General features: G+C 42.0%; 1 protein-coding gene across 4 annotated transcripts in view; it reads right to left on the reverse strand.

Moving 5' to 3' along the window:
* Positions 1-22,841, reverse strand: part of galnt2 (UDP-N-acetyl-alpha-D-galactosamine:polypeptide N-acetylgalactosaminyltransferase 2) — a 68,739-nt gene extending 45,898 nt beyond the window's left edge. Inside the window, exon 1 of one of the 4 annotated variants that reach the window (XM_086285265.1) lies at positions 22,308-22,841. In XM_086285265.1, coding sequence (XP_086141391.1) covers positions 22,308-22,403 — 96 coding nt within the window. In that variant the 5' untranslated portion in view covers positions 22,404-22,841. The remainder of the gene's footprint in view (positions 1-22,307) is intronic. The other 3 variants (XM_086285277.1, XM_086285272.1, XM_086285285.1) reach the window with 3 other exon arrangements.
* Positions 22,842-24,898: the final 2,057 nt, after the last annotated feature.

Below are 24,898 nucleotides of genomic sequence, written 5' to 3' on the forward strand. Positions count from 1 at the left end.
AACTCTTCGTGATTCAACTTGGTGTTGGGAACAGTCCTCTGATTTTAGCCCATATTGACGTGACAGCATTACACTATTCCTGCAGATTTGTGGGCTGCACATCATCTGTAGCCTCAGTTTCCTGAAACCTGGTGTGGTCTTCTGTGGTTTGTAGGCCATCTGCTTCAAGGTTTGACATGTTATCTGTAATGAGTGGTTATGTTTGCCTCTTTTTTTGCTCTTGCCCTTTTACTCTGACGTCAATAAAGCATTTTGACCCAGTAAACTGCTATAGTTCATCTAATAGATGATTTTGTGAGGAAAATGTCAGTAAAATACTCAGACTCGCCCGTCTTCCACCGACAGCCACACCATGCTCAGCGCCACTTAAATCACACTTCAGGAGGTTGCGTTGACCCAAATTGCTGCCCTATGATTTGCTTCCATTTATAAGTACTCAAACAGGTGTAACTGTTGAATAAAGTAACTGGTGAGTTTATAAATCTGTGCCATTAACCAGTAAAACCCTCGGCATAGCTAATGTAAAATGAAATTGTTGGTGAAACTTCCTCATAAAGTGTGTAATCATGCCGCCCTGTTCCTTGCGTCTGTTCTAGTTTTCGTGTATAATGTGACACATGTCTTCTTCTATCTGTGTCACTGACACATGTAGCCCTGATGTGCCCTCTTTGATGTATGTGCGTCACGTTTCTGTGCGAGTCCTAAACGCGGCAGGATCGTGACACCAGCTCCGGCTTGTGTTACCGTAAAACTGTACCGACAAGTTCAACAGGCTGGAGTTACAGAAGGGGAACAGATGTAAGGCCTTTAATGAAGGCTAATTACACACCCAGCTCTTGTTCTGTAGCTTTTTCTGGCACACACACAAACTTTTTTCCCTTCTTTTAAACAAATTGCTGCTCTCATCGTGCGGCTCTCCCCGAGGACATTTATGTGTCTCATTTTGAGTGATGACCTATAGTTTTAGTAACCGGACTGTGACTTATTACGGACATTTATCAAACCGTTTATATGACCTGCTGTGGAGGTTTTTGGGGGTTGTTCTGCTTTGAGAGTGTATTGTTCACACTTTGGTTCAGTTATTATGAAAATTTGCCCGAGGACTCGTGGATGAGTGCTCATCATCCCTTCTTATGTGTGTAAATAGGTTAAACAGCTTAAAACTGCCCTTGAGCTTTTTTCTTTTTTAAAGATCATATAAATTGATATTTGAAATGTAAACTATCTAACAGTACAACCAAACCTTCAGAAAGTTTCGCATCTTGTAAAGGGATTATATTGCAAAAGTCTCATTTATAACAGCATCTACAGGCCATTATTATGATGGGGCTACGACAATAACTCCCAGCATGACCAACAAAACTAATCAAGGCTTTGCTCAACAACCCCAAAACCACTTCACCACCAACTGATCATCAGCAAAGACATTATAAAATAGAACTCAAAGAATCCTGTCGAGCTTCAGTTATTCTTCCGTGTTGGCTCTATAGATCCTACAAAGTCGCCTACGCAAACAGTCGATGCCTTAGCCAGCATTTATGCGTGTGCATGGTGTGCCTGCGCTGCTCTGCAATTTTGGGCCCAAAAATACTAGTTGGCAGCGGAGTTTCTTTCTTTGGATTGATCCGCTCTCTTCCAGTTGATTGGAAAAATGTTGGAAGCAGAAAAGTCACTGAAGGAAACAACCGCACCAAATGAGCCGATCACACCCATTACATCGCATTTTACCTTTCCTTTATTTGTATTCATGTAGCACTTTTCCAAACAAAGCTTAAATGCTACAAAAAAAAAAACGTTTAAAAAAATTGAATATATTAAAAGGGAATTAAAAACAGCAATTACTAACCAGCACACACAATACCAAGAGGTAGATAAAAACATTAGATGTCATGAAAAGAAACACAATAAAAATCGGTTTTAAGAAGAAATCTAAAACAGGCTACAGAGTTTGCCCATCTGTGAGTTTCATCATTGCAGAGCACAACCTGCAAAGGCTCGATCATCTTTAATGACTAGACAAAACTTTGGGACCTATGACGAGGCCACGCTTGCAGCCAGGCTCATAGGAAGTCAGCAGCCCTGCTTAACTGCAGAGATGTCAATTGTCCCATCTCTTTGACCTAAATAGGCCAGCAAGGTTGTGCATTGGTTCGAAGCAGAGCCTACACGCAGCTTTGCAGACCATCATCTAACATGTTGTTTGTTATTGTTCGTTTCACCAGAACAACCATTTTTTCACATTTAAAAAACAACCTGCGGGCTTTTTAAATGGCTTCCCTTTTATGTTTGTGCTGTTTTTGGTCCTTATTTTCAGTTCCTGCCCAAAGTCATAACAGACAAAGAACTTCTTTGTACTGAAGTGAGAGAACTGAGCTCCTCGTGCCTCCTTTTGCTGCCCTTTTTATCTTCGATGGATTTTTCGCGCCTCTCCCTCTTCATGGTGAACTCCGCTATCGTTCTCGTTCCTGTGCAAACCCACTTTTCAGCCAATCAGCATTTGATCTGCACATACAATCATCACTGTGGTCACTGTTGACTTGTGAAGCACTTCGCTGGAGCACGTAGGTTGTATTTGCAAAATACTTCAATCTGCATAGCCAGACACTTTACCGTGACCCGCATTGATGATCCAAACTGAAAAACATGAACCCATCATGTTTACACAGCAGAGATTGCTGTATGGTGGCAAATATATCGATTTATTATGGCATGAATTAGCCCAGCTTTTATTCAGAACCCTGGTAAGCTGAAGACCGTGGGAGGATTCTGGACTTGGCCACGTAATGTTGTTTGCTGTGCTCCTTTCTAGCAAGAATCCATGAAGATGTGGGAGAAAACAGTACTGCATCTACACGGGAAGGGTCGACAGTCTTAGTTCAGCTACAAGTTAAATAATTCAGTGTCAGCGAGCGTACAGACATTTTACTTTCAACACCAAGATCCAACAGCAGAGCAATAACAAGTTTAATTTCATTTCTAGTGTGCTGCTGTGTGAGACCTCAGTGATCTGCCAACAATAGAAAGCCAGAGTAAAAAAAAATAAAAAATTCTCGGGGGCCACAATTTATCTCAATCCTTCCATTTGACTTTTGAAACTATAATTCCATTTTGCTTGCTCATACATTTTAATCAGTCAGCTAACAGTATCTGCGCACGCAGACTTCGCTGCCGGCTCTTTACGGCCGCAGATCCTTGTGCCCGTGAGTGAATCATTCACTGGCAGGGTGGGACGGTGAACTCTGGCCCTCGAGAACGTCACTCACTCCGCATCTGCCGTGTTGTTAATAGCTGACAGGTGAGACGTGTGTATCGGGAGCAAACAAAGCTGACGGAAAAAAGGTGGATGCTGCTGTAAGGAAACAGTCCACGTATCCATGGAAAGAGGATGACGCAGCTTCAACGAGGACACCACCCAAAAAACAAGTATTCAAACCGCTTCCCAGAGTTTGGCACCAGGCAGCTACCTGCAGCTCTAACAGCACATTTGGCCTCGTCTCAAACATGACGTTACGCTCCAGAGCTTCATAACATGCAAGCGAGATGGCATTAAACAATCCATTTTAAACCTAAGTTAAGGTGTGAGATGGCTTCAGCTATTCTTAGCCACTCTTGATGGGGTCTGACATAATCACGTCTGCTCCACCCCCACCGAGCTGAAAGCACAGATAAATCAAACCTACCTTTTAAGGCAGAAACGCACAGTGAGACAGAAAAAAAAAAAGGCACAATGCCTGCTGGCCCAAGAGCTCGGGGTATTTTGTTACCGTGGTTTCCAAAGCTCTGGGTTAAGGCCCCAAAGTGGGTCACAAGCCTGCTTATGGTGGGTCTCTGCACGCTTGAAATATTGTATCGTGCTGTCTAATTGACTCCCAGGGTGACTTACTGAAATTCTGGCATACTTCAAAAGAACAAACAAACTAAATAAATAAAAAACTAAAACAAATGGCACGAGAAAGAAAGCATGCGTGCGGACAGATAAGAGTGAGAACGCAGAATCACAAAGAGCAAATAATCCTGAGGGGAAAAGAAATGATGGAGAAGGAGAGAAATGGAGGGTGTTAGAGGCCGAGGGAAATGAATACACTCCCATATGGCTTGTTGGAGGGAAAGTGAAATATGGCCCGAGTCAGGACAACGCACGCACGCACGCACGCACACACACAAACACACACATACACACATCTTTGTGAGAATGTTTCAAAGCTCAGCCTGCAAATTTACAGGATAAAGGAAACATTGACTGCTGAAAGTTTTACAAATTACCTCTAAATTGTGATGAGAACAATTCTCTCTGTATTTCTCATTATTGCTCAGCCTGCACAGTTCACCCTTCTCACACACACAGAGTCAGTTTACACTGATAAACAGTAAATGGGCTGGCATCACAATAGTGCTTTCTAGACTTTTGCGCCACTCAAAGAGCTTCACGCTGCAATCCACACTGACACATTTACACACACAGTCATACACTGTCTGTGACACAGAGCGATACATGGGGGAAGTTTGGAGTTCTCAGTGACACTTCGACACGGAAGCTGGTGCAGACAGGGACTGAACCACCAACCTGCTGATTACTGGCTCTCCTTTAGCCGCCTCAGTCCTCCGTGACAACTGTGGAAGATTTACAGTAAATCCATTATTGATGGCTGAAATTAATTAGCTTGGCAGGTTGGTTTCAATTCATTTTCACCCATAAAACTTTAAGATAAATATATAAAAAGTCATGAGTGGGATTCGGCGAATGACTTCAATCACTTAAGCCCACATTCAATCATATTTTTAAATTCTGGAATCCAGTAGAGCAGGCTTGATTAATTCACTTAAAAATAATCTTCATTTATCTTGTACTGGGCTTTTGTAGAGTCCCAGAGTTTATCCACTGTCTAAAATGAGCTATTTTAGCTCCATTAAGGCCTGATTCTTGCCTGATGTCTCAGTCACACAGACTAGTCTGTGACCGCCCTGAAAACCTCCAGTCGCAAAGAAGAAATGTTTATTCCCTGATTAGTTGACAATTGGTTGCTGGCAATCAAATTGAAATTTACTCCACAACTCCAGCCACACAGGGCTGGAGACCGGTATTGGTTTGTCACTGGATGAAACTGGTTGCAAAAGGGTGCCAGCAATCACTTGCCAGTTACTTAGGGAATTCACAATCTTCCCTAACGAGCGGAGGTCACTGACTGGTCTCTAGACCTGCATGAATAGGTTCCGAGGTGGTATTAAGTATATAACACTTATTATAAAACTTAATAAGTACACTTAATACGTATATCACCTCTATATGCCATGCTGCAGAGAGAGGAGGAGAAAAATAAAGCGTTTAGACGAGTCTGAAGCCTGAGCTTCTGCTTCAAAGGATTACAAAATGTACAGAGCTCATTATTTCAACAAGTTTAAAATGAGCACCAAGAGTTGAAAGAGGATAAAACTGATTTCTTCACGGTGGACAAAATTTATTAGAAAGAAGAAAAAGGCATAAAATGAAAGCTATAAACTTCAAATGTCATGATATGACGCAAAGTGTCCTTCAGCTGAGAACCACAATTAAAAAGATAACGATTGGAGAATACTGTGTGACACTGAGCTGAAGAACTACAGTGTCATTCTATACATTGCACCGTATTAATGCAGCAATGCGAACTTAGCCTCGTTTGATATAGTATGAACTAGGCAGTAATGCTACTGTGCACATTACACACAGTTTAATGTATTCAGTCCAAGCTGACGCGTCTGCTTTTGTAAAGGGGGGGATTCTTCAGGTTTAGTGTTTGCCACTCAACTACAATGTTTTCCAGCAATGCTCATATTCCTGACTGGACCTGACGGATACAGCAGCTTATTTGCAGCAACAAAGAATTTCCTACCATGAATCACTGCGCATGAACACACAGTTACGATTGGCACAGGTCCCACAGTCCTAAGTCAGCAGAATTAGAGGGAGAAGCTGTTACATATAAACCTCTGCTGGCATGAACTTTGGACAGAGTTTGTGTTAAAATTGAAGGTTTGTGTTAAAACAGAGGCATACTTCAGCATTATGTTAAATGCAGCTATTTTTACAGGACCGCCGGCCAAGGTATGCATCACCAGAGGAGCATGCCGTACGGTCTGTTTTTAAACACCCGACTAGCACCGCTGTCTCTGTGGGCTTTTTATTTTTTAAATGATGTGATTTTCAGACTTCAGATTTTTAACCACTTAAAGGGATAACTCCTATTCTTGCTACTTTTGAGCTCCCTTTTCACTGTTTTACTTTGGGAGCCTGGATTATCCAGCTCAGATACAGACACTTAACTTCAGGGATGAGTGGTAATATTATTTTATGAAAGAAAAAAGAAAAATCAGATTGCGTAATACATCGTAAAAACAAACATCTACTAACGCACCCTTGTCATTTCGCCCGAAAACTGCTTTAAGACTCTTTATATATGAACGTATTAGATTCTAACATGATGTAAATACAGGAATTTAATTTTGGACAGCGGGAAAAATCTTTCCGACAGTGGTTAACGTCTGTTATTCTGGTTAAGAGCAGTGAGAAGGAGCTGGTAGAGCCGAGTCAGCACCTCTGCTTCCTGAAGCCCATTTCAACATACTGCAAAAAGACACTTTACAACCTTCTACTATTGGCCAATAACACAGCAAACTTTATAGCGGATCCTTTTTTATAAGCGTCTCTGTTCAGCAGTGTGTTCACTTCAGCCTCTCAGACAGAGCCACGAGGGTGGAGAGGTGATGAGAAGCAGCAGCAGCAGCACTTCTGACAAAGTGCTGTAATCTACCTGCAAGCTGCACAAGCAGCTGCACCCTATTCTCATCCACAGTTAGGAAACCGGTCATGTCTGTATTTCCTTCCCCGTGTGCAACACGAAAGAAAGCCTCATTCATTCAAACATATCTTTTCAGTTCAATTTTTTTCCATATAGCACCAAATCACAGTCGCCTCAATGTGCTTTACAGTGTAAAGGTAAAGACCCTAAAACTGAAGACAGCAGTAAGAGAGTAAAAGCATAAATAAAATGCAGATAAAAACAAGAAAAATCAATTAATGCAACATCTCAGGGCCAGAGTGCATCATGAGCACTTTTAAGAGAACAATATTTTAAGTGAGTACAGCTAAAACAAATGCCAGTTGATTATTAAATGGCCATAATGTGATGCAGAGTGAGAAATTAACACCTCCTACAAAGCACTGTTATAAAAAAATCTCTCTACCCACCACTTTGGCAGGTGGCCAGACATTATTTGGACACTCGGTCCATTTCAAAAGTCAGTTTCAGCGCAGGAGGAGCCTCTCTGCTCTTCAAGGTATCGTCGGGGTCTCGGTCACTTCTTTCTTTCTTTTAATGAAGAAATAATTGTGCTGACATCTGTATACAACAACCTGCAAGGTTTGTTAGAGCAGCTCGTAACAAAGTGTTCACACAGTGCACTGAATAAAAGTCTTCTTTCCCGTCACCCTCAGGAGATCCTTCATTTTCCTTCGTCTTTTCACTTCCATCAGACTCAATCACATCTTCTTGCTCACTAACTGCTAGAAAGAGACTTCTACAAGGGTGAAGGATACAGGATTGACATTAGCACCCTAATGTGGTTTCAGGCTTTTTGGAGCGACAGCACATCAGAGGTAAACCAGCTCATCAGTGTATTCCATAATAAATGAAAATAATGTGTTAAGAGTATATAAAATGCCTTTATTGAATTAGGTTTATGATAAAAGACAGTTTTTCTAGTGTTGTTGGGATGTTACTGAACCAAAAACTTACAGATATCATATACTGTAGTCTAATGTTCTTGGTGTCCTCTTTGATGACTTCTGATCTCTGCTCTTTGCCAATGATGTGGTTCTTTTTGGCACCGTCACATGGTGATCTCCAGCTCTCACTGGGTTGGTAAAGTGTCAGTTAGCACCTAAAAATTCTGAGGCCATGGTTTGCAGGTAGAAAGGGGTGGAGTATGCACTCCCGAGTCTAAGATGAGGTGCAGAAACCTCCATGGAGGTCTTGTTCACGACTGAGGGGAGAGTGGAGCGGGAGACTGACAGACAGATTTGTGCAGGATCAGCAGCGATGTGGGTGTCGTACCGATCTGTAGTCGTAACAAAAGATCCAAGCATGAAAGTGAAAGTGTCACTTTCTTATTCTGTGGTAATGAGCTCGGGGTAGCACTTAAAGAATGAGGAGAGAGACTCAGAGTAGAGCCGCTACTCCTCCACATCAAAAAGAGCACGGTGAGGTGGTTTGGGCATCTCCTGAATGATGGAGTCTGGGCTTGTCCTACTGGGAAGAGGCCCAGGGCACACCCAGAACACACATGAGATTATATCTCTTGGCTGGCTTGGATATCCTTCAGTGTCCCCGCCCTGGAAGAGCTGGAGGAGGTTCCCAGAGCAAGGGAGATCTGGGTTTCCCTACTAAGACTGCTGCCTCCAGAAATCCAACCCAAGGAAAGGAGCAGGAAATGAATAGATAGATTAGTAATACCTGAAAATGACAGCTAGAGCGTACACAGGTATGTTGGCGTGTTGGCTGTCTCATTAGAACCAAATCATTATTGCCATTTAAGTGACTTCCTACATTATTTTTACTGCATCGGCTTCCTTAAAATGCCCACTGCCTCACTGGTCCAATATGCAAAAAAGATTAAAGCAACTTTATGTTAGTGTTGCTATAATTTCAGTTTAATCTTCTAGTACAAACGACTGCTTGGACTAACTTTTATTTACTGTAATATCAGCTCACCTCGTGTCACATGATCCGGAGAGTGACTTGCTGCTTCACTCTCTGGCTTTTCTGATATTAAGAGTCATGCTTGTAACAGGGTCACAGTGTAAAGCTGTGCTATTGACTTTGATAGATAAAGTGCCACATCCTCATTGGCTCACTTCCTTTAACAACTGATGGTAGCTAAACCATTCTTAATCTACCAATAGTGGTTTTCTCCTCTTGCTTTTGAAAGCAGCTGAGTTTCTCTCAGTCGCCTTTCTGTCTTCCCTTTATGATGAGATGCACATTAAAAGTCACTTACATGACTCATCATCTAGGTAGACTAAACCATTGTGCATCGTTTGTAAGGGGTGAAAGTACCATCAGACAGCCTTCACTAGTTTTGGGGATCAAAGTTCAGACGCTCAACCGATTTAGACGGTTTATTTCTCAATAATTACTTGGAAAAATAAATAATAAGAAAATGTAAATAAAAACAAACTTTTCATTCCAGGCCTGCAATGGCCCCACCCACCAATGAGACCCTGCATAGTCAGTCCCACTTTTGACCCCACCATGAGGCCTCTCTTCACATAAACCACAGCTACCCACTGACTCTCTCTCGCCGCGTCTCTGTGTTTCACTGAGGTCAATGCATCATTGGGCAATATTACATTTTAGCATTATTATTAATTAACGGCATAAAAAAACATCTGATCTAAATTGGAGACAGTATTTCTTGCATCAAATTGGATTTTTAATCTCCATGTCAGCAGTCTTTAAACAAAATTAATTTACTGTTATAATAACTGTGATATTAGTTTTCCAGATGTTCCCCAAATATTTGAGAAAAAAAAATTGCCTGCAGCTTATTTGGGGCTGAGGAACGATGGCAGCATCGGGATCCTGTCACCCAAATGTGACAGACCTCAAACCACACACATCTACTGTAAACGCTTACAGATGAGGAAGAGCTGGATGGCTACAATAAAAGTTTGCCTGTATTTCAATCCAACCTGGGTTGCATTTAAAATTTGATTTGTAATAGACAGAATCTAACAACCAAAATCAAAGCAAAAAACCCCAAAATAAGCAAAACTAAAATCTAATCTACACACCTGCCACACACTTCCCTGATAAGAACACAGTTTTTCTTCTATTTCCTTCCATTTTTAAATATGTCAGAGATGCATACATGAATGAATTTATGGATAAGATCATAGACGGAAGTTCTTTACTCTTAAAAAGGCAATTACAGGTTGAGAAGTCAAACTAAACATGTCAAAAAGAAACGGTAGCGCGCTTCACTCAGGCAGCATCTCAGTTTGAATCCAGGAAAGGAAGGCATTTAATTCAACAGGGTTAAAGAGCAGCAACATTAAAACAGAAACATCAGAAAGCTTACAGATGATCTGAGTCCAGATCATTTACTCTGCAAATATATGCAAAAATATAAACACGGAGCATCATTAAAACATTATTACAGTCCAGTGCAGCAGCTAAAATGCCATAAAGGGTTTTTCATTTTGTTACATTTCCATTTATGTAATACCTGTAAAATATATTTGAATATCTCTGACACAAAAATATGGCCAAAGGCTAAATGCCATGATCGTCTGAGCTCCACATCAGGCCTGTTTGGCCAGACAACCAGATTACACATTAAAGACTTGCGGTCCTGAAAACATCAACTTAATGTTGTGACGCAGCTTCAATCTCTCTGTGACATACTGAATAAAAGAGGAGGGGGGGTAAGGGGGGGGGGGGGGGGGCTGCTCTCTTTTCTCTTGATGTTCAAATAAAAACCAACTCTTTGAAAAGCTCTCGTCTCAGAGCTGGTCCCCCGAACAATGGATATCTTCATTCCTTTCAACTTTTCCGTAAAAGCTCGTTGTCTGCCAGTGAAAAGAAAATCATCATAAGGAGAAAACAATCCAGTTTTGGAGCACACACGCAGATGCAACATGCTGTTGTGCTGAACCACAGGACCCTACTAATCACCGAGGGGGGCAATACAAAAAGATGAAAACAGACCTTATGCCACAGATCAGGTTGTAATGAAGCTATCTGCCAACTAGGGCTGCCACAAACGATTATTCTGATAGTCAACTAGTCACCGATTATTTTTGCGATTAGTCGACTAATCAGATCATCATCCATTGGACATACAGCGTACAGCTTATTGCACCAGCAGCATCTGCTCTTATATAACTATCATTAGCTTACAGCTTTAAGTGTTTAAGGTGCTAACTAAAAATAAAGACAAGATGATAGTTTATTAAATTTTAATGAAATTTGCAGATTGTTTCGGTGAAGTTTAATAAACTCCTTGCTATCTAAAATATAACAGGACACCGGAGTAAATTCTGGAGCATCTCACACTTCTGATGATCAGCTGTCTGCTTGACGTTTATTCAGCTGTGTAAAAACTATAACTTTAATCTCAGCCAAACTGATTTACTCAGGAACAAATAAAATACTACAAAAGGCCAAACAATAACATTTTTAAGTTATCTAAGTGACTTATATATCATGTTTAACCTGAGTAGCGAAAGACAGCAGTGGGTTTGAAAACGATGAAAACGAGTCCGGTGTTCTCACGGCTCGAGTGAGCCTAGCTCCCGGCTAGCTATCGAGCTAGTGGGTAACAGACGTCTCCGAAAACGTCGGAGCGCTTTTGAAAATATGTGGTGTCTTGATAAACTAAGCAGATATTTGAGGTTTACACAGCTACATTCTCGCCTGAAAATATGTTAAACGTTTATTTTGTGACCCAGAAAGAATAATAAGAGTAATATTAAAACTAACTAGCTGCCGCCATTGTTGGAAACTGAGCTGGGCCGCGCTATGAATTCTGGGACAGTTTCTTCTTCTTCGGGGTTTAACGGCAGCTGGCATCCTTGTACATGCAGTGCTGCCATCTTCTGTTCCAGTCCGTTATTACACTCTTAAATCCTGCTATTATTCCTGCGTCTTTTGCGATCTTACAAAGCTTCAAACGACGCGTCGACTATTAAATCAGTCGTCGATGATTTTGATAGTCGACGTAATCGTGACTAGTCGACTAATCGTGGCAGCCCTACTGCCAACAGACGAATAACCACTTTAAATCGACAGATATAAACTGCTTTGCCACTGCAGTGCTGTTAAGAAAGCTTTTTTACTTTTTTTGATGGCCATCACTTTTTCTCCTTGTATCACCACAGCTGTCTGGCTATTCCCTGCAGTCTTTAGTCAGGCTTTCAGAGTTTACACGTCATGACTAACCCCTTCTGAGTGGGATAAAATAAAAGCTGCTTTTCCACTTGTATCATCAGTCTTCTTCTTCCATCTCTCCATAATCACTCCCTTTTCTTTGTCCTTTGGGAAGGATTTAAGCTCGTTCTTTACGAATGCTACGCCTATCAGGAGTTTCCATTCTCACGTGGCACATGTGCAACTTCAAACAATAATTTATGCTGGCTCGGGGCTTTTGGGAAATGAAAACCACAGTTTACTTGACTCCATGTATAACTGGCAGTCAGCAGCGATCGGTAAGTTGAAATCTTACTGAATGCTTCAGCAATATGATTCTGAAATATTTGAGTGGAATTACATAATCAGAAATCAGACACACAAATAAACTGTCAGACGGTAAATGTAGCGTACTGTAGGAAATAAACATAAACACAGCCGTGGGCATTTATGGGACAACGGAAGAGTTTGACAGAAAGGCAACTGTTGCTGTGGTGAATGCTGCAAAAGGTTTATGAGGAGAAGTTTCCAAAGAAAGCTGTTGGGAGCTTTGTGTGTTTGTCAGACTTTGAGTATTTATCTAAGGGAGGCGTAGTTTTTTTTAACTGTGCTTAACGAGCGGAAGCTAATGTAAACTCCAGTGTAGTAACTCCAGATGGTGGAGCTTCTAAGAAGTGACAAAATAATACAGACAGTGGACCTGGTTCAGTCAATGAGGCTCAACTAAAAGTCCAGCTGCTCACACCTTTCTGTGGCATGTTTTATACTTATCACTTAAGGATAAATAGGTGAGATAAAACAGCCGTGACAGGTGTATCCGCCTATTTTTGGACAAAGATGTTTCCCATCATTCAACACTTCACAGGCGTGCCACTAGATAGCATCACAACAGATGACTGTAAGTGCTCTCCATCATCTACACACACAAACAGGCAGTTTCACCTGATTGGACAAATGCTTAAGAGGGCTGCCTGTTCCTAAATTTCATTGCTGGCCCAAATGGAGTACCTTATTAATTACAAACTTTCCACCTCATTAGAAAAGTAGTTTTCCCTTTATTTAAACAGGAAGTTTAACTTCAAATCACATTTTCCTGCTCCAAAATGGGGAACATTAATCTAATGTGTTTTTTCAATGGAGAGAGAAAAACCAGATTTCCTGAGTAGAGCGTGCAAACTCCACGCAGAATGGCCCAGGTTCAAACTCAGGATGCACAGTGGTGCCATACGGTCACACTGAAATGTGTTTCTGGAAACATTTGATGTGTTATGCTGGATTCATGGTGTCTGTTTGTGTAGGTACTTAGCTACACAGGGTGAAGGAATACAGGGGTGCTTGTGCTCAGTTCTTCAAAGAACCAGCAGCACTTAGCTCAGTGTGGATGCGTGGGTCAAATGCTGATTGGTTGAAGAGTGGGCCGGAACAGGAAAGGCAGTGAGAGCAGAGGGTGAAGCGTGAAAGAACATCTGAGATCCTAAAAACATCATGAAACTGGTTGTTCCACATATTTTTATGTGGCCCAGATGGCACTAAACAGTAGGGGTGCAACGATACACGTATCAATATTGAACCGTTCGATACAGTGCTTTCGGTTCGGTACGCATATGTATCGAACAATACAAAATTTTTTATTTATTTTATCAACTTTTCGTCTGACGATGCTGTCTGTGTGGAGCGCTCAGTGGATCTGCATTCGACTACTCCGCCTAGGCTGCACTGTTGAGCGCAGATCCACTGAGCGCAGCGCAAGCTAGCAAGACAGAAGTTAAGCTCGTTGCAACATGGCTACTGCCTCAACGCTACCTGAAACTGAACCTCCCCCACCATCATTCAGATCTGGCGTTTGGAACTATCTTGGTTTTTATGTGAAGCATGACCCTGATGGTAAGCGCATCATGGACAAAAGTAAAACAGTATGTCGGATGTGCCATGCAATGCTCAATTGGTGGGAACCAGTGTGTTCGCGCAGTTAGCTCGTTAACGTGTTGACACCGTCCAGCCCCACGCACGGGGCGATCCGCGGTAAGTCGTTAACGGAGATTTGCCGTGTTGTGGCGTTAATGTCATTTTAACGAGATTAACGCCGACAGCACTAGTGGGAACACAACAAATATGACTGCACATTTACGCCGACATCATCGTAGTACAAAGACAAGTGAAAGCAGACAAAAACAACAAGCACGCATGCTACAAAATTTACCCGAGTCATTTAGACAGCCGTTAGCACATGATTCTCCTTATGGGGACCTGATATGTTTAATATGCTGCTGAGAATATAGCCCAGACGAAGTGTATAGTATAGCTTTTATTTTGGAAAGAGACATTTCTCTGTAATAAACTCTCTTTTCCAAAGATGAGTGATTTCCCGATCGGATAGATTTATTATTTTGTTGTTTCAGCAACATTAAATTTAAAAACTGTACTTTTGAGTTAAAATATATATTTATAATTTTAATAAATGACAAATTAAAAAGGCATGAACATTTTTTTGTATCGAAAAAATATCGAACCGTGACACCAGTATCGAGCCGAACCGAACCGTGAATTTTGCGTATGCACAACTATCTACAACTATGCCCGTTTATGCTGGAGCTAAATCATCTTTGTTTTTGATCAACTGTGGTTGGTTTCAAACAGTTTCTGGATCCTCCTGTTGCAATGCAAACTCAGATTTGCCTACAAGCACAGTGAGATGCTACCAGAGTGTACTGCACAGCTCAAAGGTTTGAGATCCAACTAATTTTCATATTAGATGAAGAAAACCCAAGTAAATATAAAATGCAGTTTTTAAAATTATGATTTCATCTATTAAGGGGGGGGGGGGGGGGGATATGCAAACCTTCCTGGCCCTGTGTGAAAAAATAATTGCCTCCTAAACTTAATAACCGATTGTGCTACCATTGGCAGCAACGACTGCAGTCAAGCATTTGTGAATACTGGCAACGGGTTTTTCACATCACTGTGGAGAATTTTGGCCCACTCTTTGCAGAATTCTTTTAATTCAGCCACACTGGAGGGTTTGAGAATGAACAGCCTGCTTAAGGTCACGCCAAAGCATCTCAACCAAACTTCATTTAGTTTGAAGTGTTTTTGGGCAAATGTAAGACAAGCCTTTGTGTTCTCTCTCTCTCTCTCTTTATTGTTCAATGGTGAACTCTGACCATAACAGTGGCGAGTGAGGCCTGCAGTTCTTTAAATGTTATTCTGGGTTCTGTTTGTGACCTCCCAGATGCATCAATGAGCTCTCAGGGAGAGAATCTAACGCTCTTGGGACAGGTAGGTATGGATAGCTTTTTCCCCTTAATAAATGAAATCATCATTTAAAAACTGCACTGAAATACACTGTATTTACTCAAGTTATCTTTGACCACTATTGACATTTGTTTGCTCAGAAACATGTAAGTGTGACAAATATACAAAAAAAAGTAACAACACTAAGAAATCAGGAAGGGGGCAAATACATTTTCACATCCTTGTATCTGTGGATGTGTTCTGCTACAGCAACACTTTCTCTCCTGAGACTCTAAACGTGTAAGCTTAACGTGATTAAAACTGCTTTGGTTCAAAGAGTGTTTGTATTTGACGGTTCCCTCAGAAAATAAACCCACAAAAAACTTCTTTGGTGTTTCTATTTCCACCCCGAATCACTTGAGCACCTGTCAGAAGTGATCATTATTTAAAAAGAGAGCTCACTCGGTCAATACTTCAAACAAAAACCGTATATTTGAAAAGCATTCGGTACCCAGGGATTCCCGGCTTAATTTAAGCCTTTTATCGATTGCTCTATGGAACTGCATTTAGTTAGTTAGCAATAACAGATCTGCACGCTGGCTGAAATTACATTGTATTTTGGCATTATAAAAATATCGAGCTGCCTCAAGTGGTTTCAAATCCACAGGTCTTTAAGCTAGATGATTGTATTGCAGTTATATAAAGCAGCAGGAACTCCAACGCGTTATCATTATTATGAGGGACGCAGCGTGTGTGCACGCAGATTTCCCTAAATCTTATGTTACAGATGCTGGTCTGTTTACGTGTGCGTGCAGTGTTGTGTCTTCAGCAGACGGTGCGGGCTCGTGCGCTGCAGAGCAGAGGTCAGCATCTTTCATCTGTATATGAAGACAAAACACAAGTGCGATCCAACATCATCGCCATCTTCGCCCTCGCCAAAAGCGTGATTTGCCTCTTCTCCATTTTTTTTCTTCTAGCGTTTCCCGCTTTAAAAACAACAAAGCGCTCAGAGCGAGTGAAGCAAAGCTTACCCTCGATGAGAGACAGACGCATTGATAAAGCCGAAGTTTGAAACAGGCACAGACAGGCAGAGGCTGAACGCCTACAGCTGCAGATAGCAGAGACTGCAACCTTCAGTCAGCCGCGATACCCGCTGAGCTAATTCATTTAGGTTCGCTGGAGGAATAACTCTTTCCAAAAGGCTACCTGCACGTCTCAAGGCCCGATGCACCTTTGGGTAAAAACCGAGCTCCATAGCAACTGTGTCGATGTGCGGATGAATGAATCTGGCATTACTGTTTACAGCATGTGTTTGTGATTTGCTCCCACACAGTCCCTCTTCTGCTTTTCCCCTGTTCTGTCACTAATTTAAGACACACAGGTTGAACCGTTTCGATAGGTGCGGGTCACAGACTTCATCTGAAGAACAACTCTTTGATAAATCCAATTACCGTCTGTCTGGAGCTTTTCTCCAACAGATAATAACTTCCTTAATAAAGCCCGCGTTTGCTGCTTTTTCCTGCAGTGCGGTGCCACCCTCCTCTATCAGCCATTTAGCTCTGCTCGCACCTCACTGATTAGCAGGAAAACAAGACTCGGTAAGAAGCTGGCTCCTCGAGAGCTGGCAGGAAGAAAAATCTTAGGTCTGTCCAACAGAGAAGACTTTAATGGGGTATCCTGGTGAGGCAGCAGGCTCGTATTTGCAACATTATCCTCCTGTGTGCAACAATGCCATCGCAGATATGAGGGTTTGTACCACATCCAGCTGCTAGGAGACCCCTGAGGTTCCCCGCCGTAGTACATACTGTAGTGAGTGAGTATGGGAAAAGAAAAGAGTACCCGCTATGCTACAAACTAGGAGAAGAGAGATTTCACAGTTATTATCATCACAGAAAAAGCTGATTTTTTTTTCATTTCCAACTGTAGGAGGCTGATAACACAAATTACTACACTTTTCCAGAAATAACAGGATAATACTTTTAAAGTACAAATGAGGTTGTACAACGTTCATGGGAGAGTAGCACGTAGCAGCTTCCTGTCAGCTCCTCAGTGCTGACACTTTTCTGACATGTTGATTACACACTGCAAAACAAAGACGTCAGACGCATAGAAGTGGAGTTTGTGCACACCTGAATCACATGCACGCCCCCTTTTTTTCCTCTGCTCTGTGCCTCAGACATAATAATCAGCTGTGATGACGCCGAGTATTTCCCTCTCTCCCTTCAAACAACTCGGCTCAATACGAGCAGACTCGCTAATGGCTGAATATTAAAAGAAAAATCAATGTTCCCTAAGATAGACCACAATATCTTTGATCAAAAAAAAAAAAACAACAGGAACATTTTGTCCAAAGGTTTTTCTATTGGAACACTGTGAAATTTCAGGGGTTTTTTTTTTTTTTTTTGCTCTATCAAATAATGCAGACAATTTGTCAGAGATGGCCACATTAATTTTTGCCTCCAACACCGTGATGTTAGCTTACAGGCACTGATACTGTGCTCAGAAAGTCTTTAAACTGTCATACACGAGCCGACAAGAGACACATTCTTCCAAATACGGGACATTTCAGCTGATAATAGAGGAAATGCTATTTGCCAAGAGCTTTGATCTACACCACAGTATCATGACAGAGCTGAAGAAGCCAGCTGAACTAATTCTTCTGGCAGAGACGTGGTCTTTCAGATTATTCAAGAGTGGGCATTTGAAATAGCTGCCATGATAGTCCGAGTCCTACTCTTCATGCTGGCAGGATGCTGAATTCACCTCAAGGTGTTTGTGAGCACCAATAACACAATAAAGTGTAGCTTGTTGGATGCAAGCAGTATGTGTTACAAATAAGAGGGGGTGGTGAGATGCATATAAATATCTTGTGTTTTTGTGAGCTATAAAGGTTGCTCTGAAGTCTCACGCTGCACCACTCAACACTGCATCGACATCTGCCGGTTGCCCTTATCTCAATTTAATTAAAAACGTGACCCAAAGAAACACCAGCAGGTACCGAGGAAGTCACTGACATTTTATAAAGCGATTGCAGGTTAATTGGCAACACTTTGCAATCAGCACTTTGGGCTCTCTGATCATAATTATTAAGCATTTTATGTGTTTTTAAACACGCTTCCCACGCAAAAAAAATGATATGATCCTGGAAGTTAATAAGAGCAGTTACAAATTTCAAAATCACAGCTAAGAAAACATCCATGGTCTTGTTAGCAATTTGCTGCCACCTCCATTAGTCTCTTCTTTTGTCACAAAGAGGTGACATACAGGTTTAGCCACTCCCTGCATGAGTCTACTCAAACACCAACCAGAACAAGTGTTTTATGGCCATGGCGGAGAAATGAGGAGAAGGCTTGATAGCTGCAGCCTTCAGGGGCACTACTTTGTAGTTATATACACAGTTTAACACAGGGTCTGTTTTGTATTGATGTAAACAGCCTTTCAGCAAATATAGGCTGAATAATAGCCTTAGGTAAATGCATTAAAATCATATGCTAATTAGCAATGTGTCCATCTAGCTTTTGTTTATTTAACCATGAGAAGCTGCTGGCTCCGGGTTACAGCATGCTAGTCTGATTAAAGCTATAATACTGAAGAGATATGTCAAGTTAGAGGTGTCACGATAGCTGTGTACTGCATGATATTTGAAACTAAAAGATAAGTGCCATTGATGTACATATAATGTAACTACGTTTTTGTATAAATTTGTAAAGCCCAGTTCAATTATTCCATTTTATTTTATTTCATTTTATTTAAATGTCACCAAATCTCAACAAACGTCACCTCAAGCCTCTGCATATTGCAAAGTAGCCTTAACCGGGGATTTACAGCTCTGTGGTAAATTTACACCATAGGTACACTGTAACTGCAAAACCCTCTGAAACTCTGCGCCTTAACCTCACGTGCACCACACCAGAAACTGTCGATTCTTCCCGTGCATTTCTGGATACTACTTCACCACAGTTTTTGAATTGATTAGTAGAGAACAGCAATCAATGCCTCATATATAAGAAAAGATATTTACAGTACCAGTACAAGGACTCACATGTGTCAGCAAATTCCGAGGGACATTCACAAAAATCAGAATAGATGTGAGGCAATGTACAAAGATGTGGAAAAACTTGAGGGACAAATGTGTTTCTCTAAGAAAAAAAAAAGACCACAACAAAGAGCGAGGACCCAGAAGGCAAGAGAGTCCCAGCTTTCTATTTATTGTATTGTTGCTGGCACTGCATATGAAACATGACCACACAGTAATTAACACATAGAAATGGCCCCGAAGAGAAAACCCCAACCATCAGACAATTACCACATCCGTCAGCAACACTTGGGGATAGTGGGGAGGAAGAACTCCCTTTTGACAGGGAGAAACCTCCAGCAGAACCAGGGTGGGGCGACCATCTGCCGAGACCAATTGCCGGTGAGGGGAGGACAACAGGACAAAAGACACACTGTGGAAATGCAAAGTGGTGTATAAACATACAGAGTGAAGAAGAAACACTGCATTGTGGGAAGGCTCCAGCAGCCTAGGCCTATTGCAGCGTAACTAAGGGAAGATTTAGAGTCACCTGATCTAACCTTAACTATACGCTTTATCGAAAAGGAAAGTTTTAAGCCTGATCTTAAAAAAAAGAGAGTTAATGAACAATATTAAGGTTTAACTAGGATGAATTCTCTACACATGTGGCTACATTATCATTTTTGTGAAGCCAAATGCTGACATCAGGAGAGCCCCGAGTTGAAATAATTGATTACATCTGCGGAAAATTGATTTTTCCATCTTTTCCTCCATTAATGGACTGAAACCAGTGCCCAAAAATCACTAATAAACCTAACTGTGGATTTGGGGAATTATTGCACCCCGGCCGGTAACTGTAAAATCTATGAATGTGTTATTCAGTTGGTTACAAAAAGCACATCCATGAAATTTAGTCAATCTTTTGAGAGTCTTGATGAAGCGTCGAGTCCATTTATTACGGAGTTTATTCCATGACAGCAAAGCGGGGGAGAGAGATCATTAAATGCTTCCGCTTTCTCAGACTGAGACGGGGGGAGATGCGATGGAAAAAACAACACTTCACCTGTGCAGCACCGCTTTTGTTTAACCAGATTAAATGTCCCTCTGTGTAAAGACACCAACCTGGTGGAGGCCATCATCCATATTAATGCCACCTGCAACCCAACGCCAGTGAAAGTTGCTTATTGTGGAGTGTCTCTTTGACCCCTCTAGGAACCACACACACACACACACACACACACACACACACACACACACACACACACAGAGTGAGGAAAGCTATCAGCCTAATGGAAAGGTAAAAGTGCTGCTAGGGTTGACTGATGCAAAGCAAACACAGAGAGACAGATAGGACAAGACAAGAGAAAGGTGGGATACACACAGGACATTCACACACATATACTCACACACACAGCCTGGAGAGGTAATAAAGGCAGTGTACTGTGCACACAACCACCCATGCAGACCACACCTCACTCACTCACACACCAGAATTCACTGACTTACATTAGCACACAGGTACACACACATACACGCTAGGTGCTCTCCCAAGGCAAAACCCAGTGTCTCACATCTATCTCAGAAGATATGTGTAAGTTTAGCTTTGCCGTGCCTTACTCTTCATGAACACCTGGAGGTTATTTAACCTGGATTATGTACTGCTTGCATATACGGGCCAGATACTGAAATCCATGGCTCCTAAACATGCACAGAGTCACCCCACCAGCTGTGATGTTTCACCTTTATTGTCCGGCTGAACAGACAGCTACATGTCTTCAGGTTATTATAGAAAATCTAGTCTAATAGCTGCTGTAATGGAGGTTATAATGTTCAGGAGGTTTTTATCAAAGTGTGTGTAGAAGTGTGCCAGTTCAACTGTGTGGTCACTTTGGAGGAGGCAGTTTGGGTTCATTTGCACTGCCTTATACTGAGAGGTGCTTCTATTAATACCAATATCAATTATCTTCTTTATTGATTAATCTGGCAGGTCATTTCTCAAGTAATCGTCTGATCCATAACACCAGACCTGAGCTGGCCAGTTGGAGAGGTGATGTCTTTATGCTGTTGCCCAAGTCAAGAACTCAAACCTTTTATAATATGTTAGGAAAAGGAGAAAGCAGCAAATTCCCATATTTGTTTCCCACTAAATATTATTTTTCATTATTGATGAACCTGCTGAAGTTTGGACTGTCACAGCATCTAGTGACTTTATCCGGACAGCATTCCGGGACAAGGACGTGAAAAAGAGAATTTTGAGGAACTTTTAAGATTTTTAAACTAGAAAAGTCAGAATATTTAATATCTCCTTTCATCTCCAACCTCTAATATTTAACCCTCTCTGATAGGCAAGAGGTGGACAGAATATGAGCCACATAAAGATAAATCTCTGGAGATTCACCGCAGGGCTGATAGACCGCGTTGCATCGGCTTAATTCAGTGTAAAAATGTTTTAACAAGGGGGGATCTGTGCAGCACAAAGTCTAAAATCAGAAGAAGAAATGTGTTTTAAAGACGCCGCTTTAAAAGAAAATCTCCTGACAGCACAGTGCACGTAGAGCTTTAACCCGGCGTTAATCTGCACACTTCCTGATCTCTACCTAGTTATCGGAGCAGCAGCAGCTTGTGCTGACGTGCTCTATAGGCTAACCCCCACCACCACCGGTACCTCCACCTCCCCCGGCCCTGCGAGACAGGCCAGCAGCCTTATATTAATTACAACCCCCCTGTATGCTTGATTCCGCTGTCACATCAGCCGGCACCGTGAAGTGGTGAGCTGGGCTGCCTGGTGCAGACGCGCTCCGAGCCCCGGCACAGCGGGAGGTCTGTGTACGCCGACCAGCCAGGGAGTGAGCGAGCCATCCAGCCCCGCTACCCTTGTCCACACTCATCTCCAACCAAATCAATGCCTCGCCACTGATACAAGCAGGCCTTTCCCCCCTTTTTTTTTTCTTTATAAAAACTAATTCCTCTCCGCATCGTGCAGCCGCAACCCCCCCGAGCCCCCAGAAAGGAAGAAAAGAGGCTCAACAGCGCCGAACCACAGCGCTCCATCTTCGCTTTGTCCTGGAAGAAAACCTCCACACGGACACAAAAAAGCAGTCGAGGAAAGGAAATCCTACCTTTCGACTCAACGCTGTCCCCGAGTAGAAGTAGTAGGCTATCCCCAGCACCCACAGCACAGCAAAGCACAACAATATCCTTGATTTCCTCCGCATGGCTGCCTGGTTTTTGCGTCCCCCCGCCCGTGTGTGCGCTTCGCGGCTCCCCCTGCTCGGCTCTCCTTTCGGCTGTGAGCGGCGGCTTGTCCCGGTCTGCTGTGTCCGTGCAGGGCGCTTCGCCGAGCGGCTTCGGCAGGCTTCGTCAGTCGATCAGGCGGAGCGGAGCGAGCAGGAAGCAGCAAGCAAACATCAGCGAGGTTAGAGGGCAAAGGCTAGCCGACTCTAATCCAATCAAAACACCGGCCTGGAAGAGGGCCGGAGCCGTCAGCGAGTCAAGCTGTACCGAGCGGTTCCTTACTGAAACCGAGAAACAGGGGCTGGATAGTCCCCGAAGGAAATGACTTGTAAACGTTCAGTTATGTGTCTGTGGGAGCTGTGAGAGAGGACGTGTGATCATCGTGATTTCACTCTGTGTGGAGCCGCATACGCTCTAAGGAGTCGGTAGGGGCGCCAGAGATATCCTCCCTGCTGCAAACCGGGTATAAAAACTGAAAACGAAAGCTTCCCGTTTAAACCTTTCATTGCCCTGACATGAACTGACCCATTAAAGGTAGAGACGGATTAAACAGCGCAGAGGTTTTGTTTGTTTGTTTGTTTTTGGGGGGGTTGAAGAGTTACTTCTTTTCCATGTCTCCTTCCTGCCCATGATGTTGCACATCGAAATAGGTTTATTTCAGTAAAAAGATCTGGGACAGCAAAGGAACAATGGGAACTGCATCCATTCCTTTAGATTGGTGTGAAATCCATAAAAATGAATCCCACAGTGGAACCTTTCGTGTCATTTCTCACTCATATTCGTATTTAATCTAATGAATGGTCAGAAAATAACAATACTGAGCTATTTTACTGTAAAATTAATTATTAATAATATTTTTTTCCATTAAAAATGCCAGACTTCTTCCCTTTGTAAACTTAAACTGTGACTATTTACTGCTTTTCCATCACTTGTATCCTAAAGCAAAAATCTTGAGTTCCTCAACATGTGGAGCCACTTTACAATATTGAAGTGGTTAAGATCTTCCTACCTTTGATCCTCCCAGGAACATTAAAGTTCATAATTGACGCCTCTTGGTCTAACAATAGGTTTTTGATTTTGAACTGCAGACAAACAATCAATTAATCCACTGATTAATCAATAAAGAGATTAATGAGTTTAAGTAGAACGTTAAAGCAGACAGTCACAGTCATTCTAAGCTTGTTAGCTGTGTCTTACCTCTGTGCTCAGACCAGTCTGGATGTAGCTGGTTGGTCCTGATAAGCTGTTGAAGTTAAAATCTGGTGTTTGAAAACAACTTATCGGTTCTTTTAAATCAGTAATCAGTGCTCATAGTGGCCTGGCTGCTTCCCAAAGGACATGTACTATAAATATAAACATGTCCATGGAAACCTCAGACGCCTGTCTGCATTCATAAAGTGACTAACTATCACATCATCCATGCATTCAGTGACAAAAGATAAATCATGCTTAACTGGTTTTATTGAAAAAGCTAATAAATTTTGTCTCCTGTATTAGCCAGAGTTTCTTTTTTTTCCCCCTGCAAGGGCAGGAAAAGTGGGAAAGACTAATTAATTTTCTTCCTCGTTTAAGGAGCGGAGGTATTGTGCAGCTAATGCATGTGCATGTGTCCTAGAGGAACTTGACCTCATCCATCCACTCATGCATCCATTCATCCGTCTTATTATTTTGTAAGCACGATTCACGTACAGTATGATTTTCAGTATGGTCTTTCTTAAATAGGAAGAACAATTTCAATCTTTTATATTTTCCTTTTTTGCATGTCAGATATTCTGAAATGGTAAATGTATTGGTTCCCATGTTGCACTTTTCTAATCTACTTGAGCACTTAGAGCACTTTATACAACATGCCTCATTCACAAGCTCTTCTGAGCGGCTGCACCAAGCCCAGCAAGACGAATAAGGGTTTTGTGAGGCATGCAAAGCTGCTTTAGTAGAGTCCAACAACAAGAATATGGATCTGGAAATGAGTATCATAGGTTTCCTTTAAATTTCCTCAAATGTGCAGTATGTCATCACCTCCCCAGTATCTTTAGACTAATGAGAGGAGCAGTGAAAAACGTGACAACGATGGAAGAAAATCGTGCGCTTAGACTCCTTTGCTCACAGTAAAACGCTTTCAGAGGCTTTAAGCAGTCGAAATCCATAAAACTGCAAAACTTTCAGACACAAAGAAAAGGAAACATTCGTCCTGCCTAAAATTGTTAACATTTTTAAAACACAGTTGAAATAGACTTTTCTATGATCTGCAGCACTCAGACCAACTCTCTCTGACATTGAGCTCAGCTGGAACACCCCTGGCTAAACTAAAAGGTCTAGCTCATGTTCTGCGTGGTTCAATCTGCCTCTGACATTTTTCATTTTAATGGTGACAAAATGAGATTTTGACTGGAGAGCAAAATGCTTCTCGGTCCAAGAAAAGAAAAAAAGAAAAAAGAAAGAGATCCTATCAATACACACACTGTGCTTTTCTCCA

The sequence above is a fragment of the Aulonocara sp. 'chitande type north' Nkhata Bay genome, linkage group LG1 (genome assembly GCF_057382095.1).
Source record: "Aulonocara sp. 'chitande type north' Nkhata Bay isolate Kocher_YH1m ecotype deep benthic linkage group LG1, A_spYH_male_GT1.1, whole genome shotgun sequence".
In the NCBI taxonomy this organism is placed as follows: Eukaryota; Metazoa; Chordata; class Actinopteri; order Cichliformes; family Cichlidae; genus Aulonocara; species Aulonocara sp. 'chitande type north' Nkhata Bay.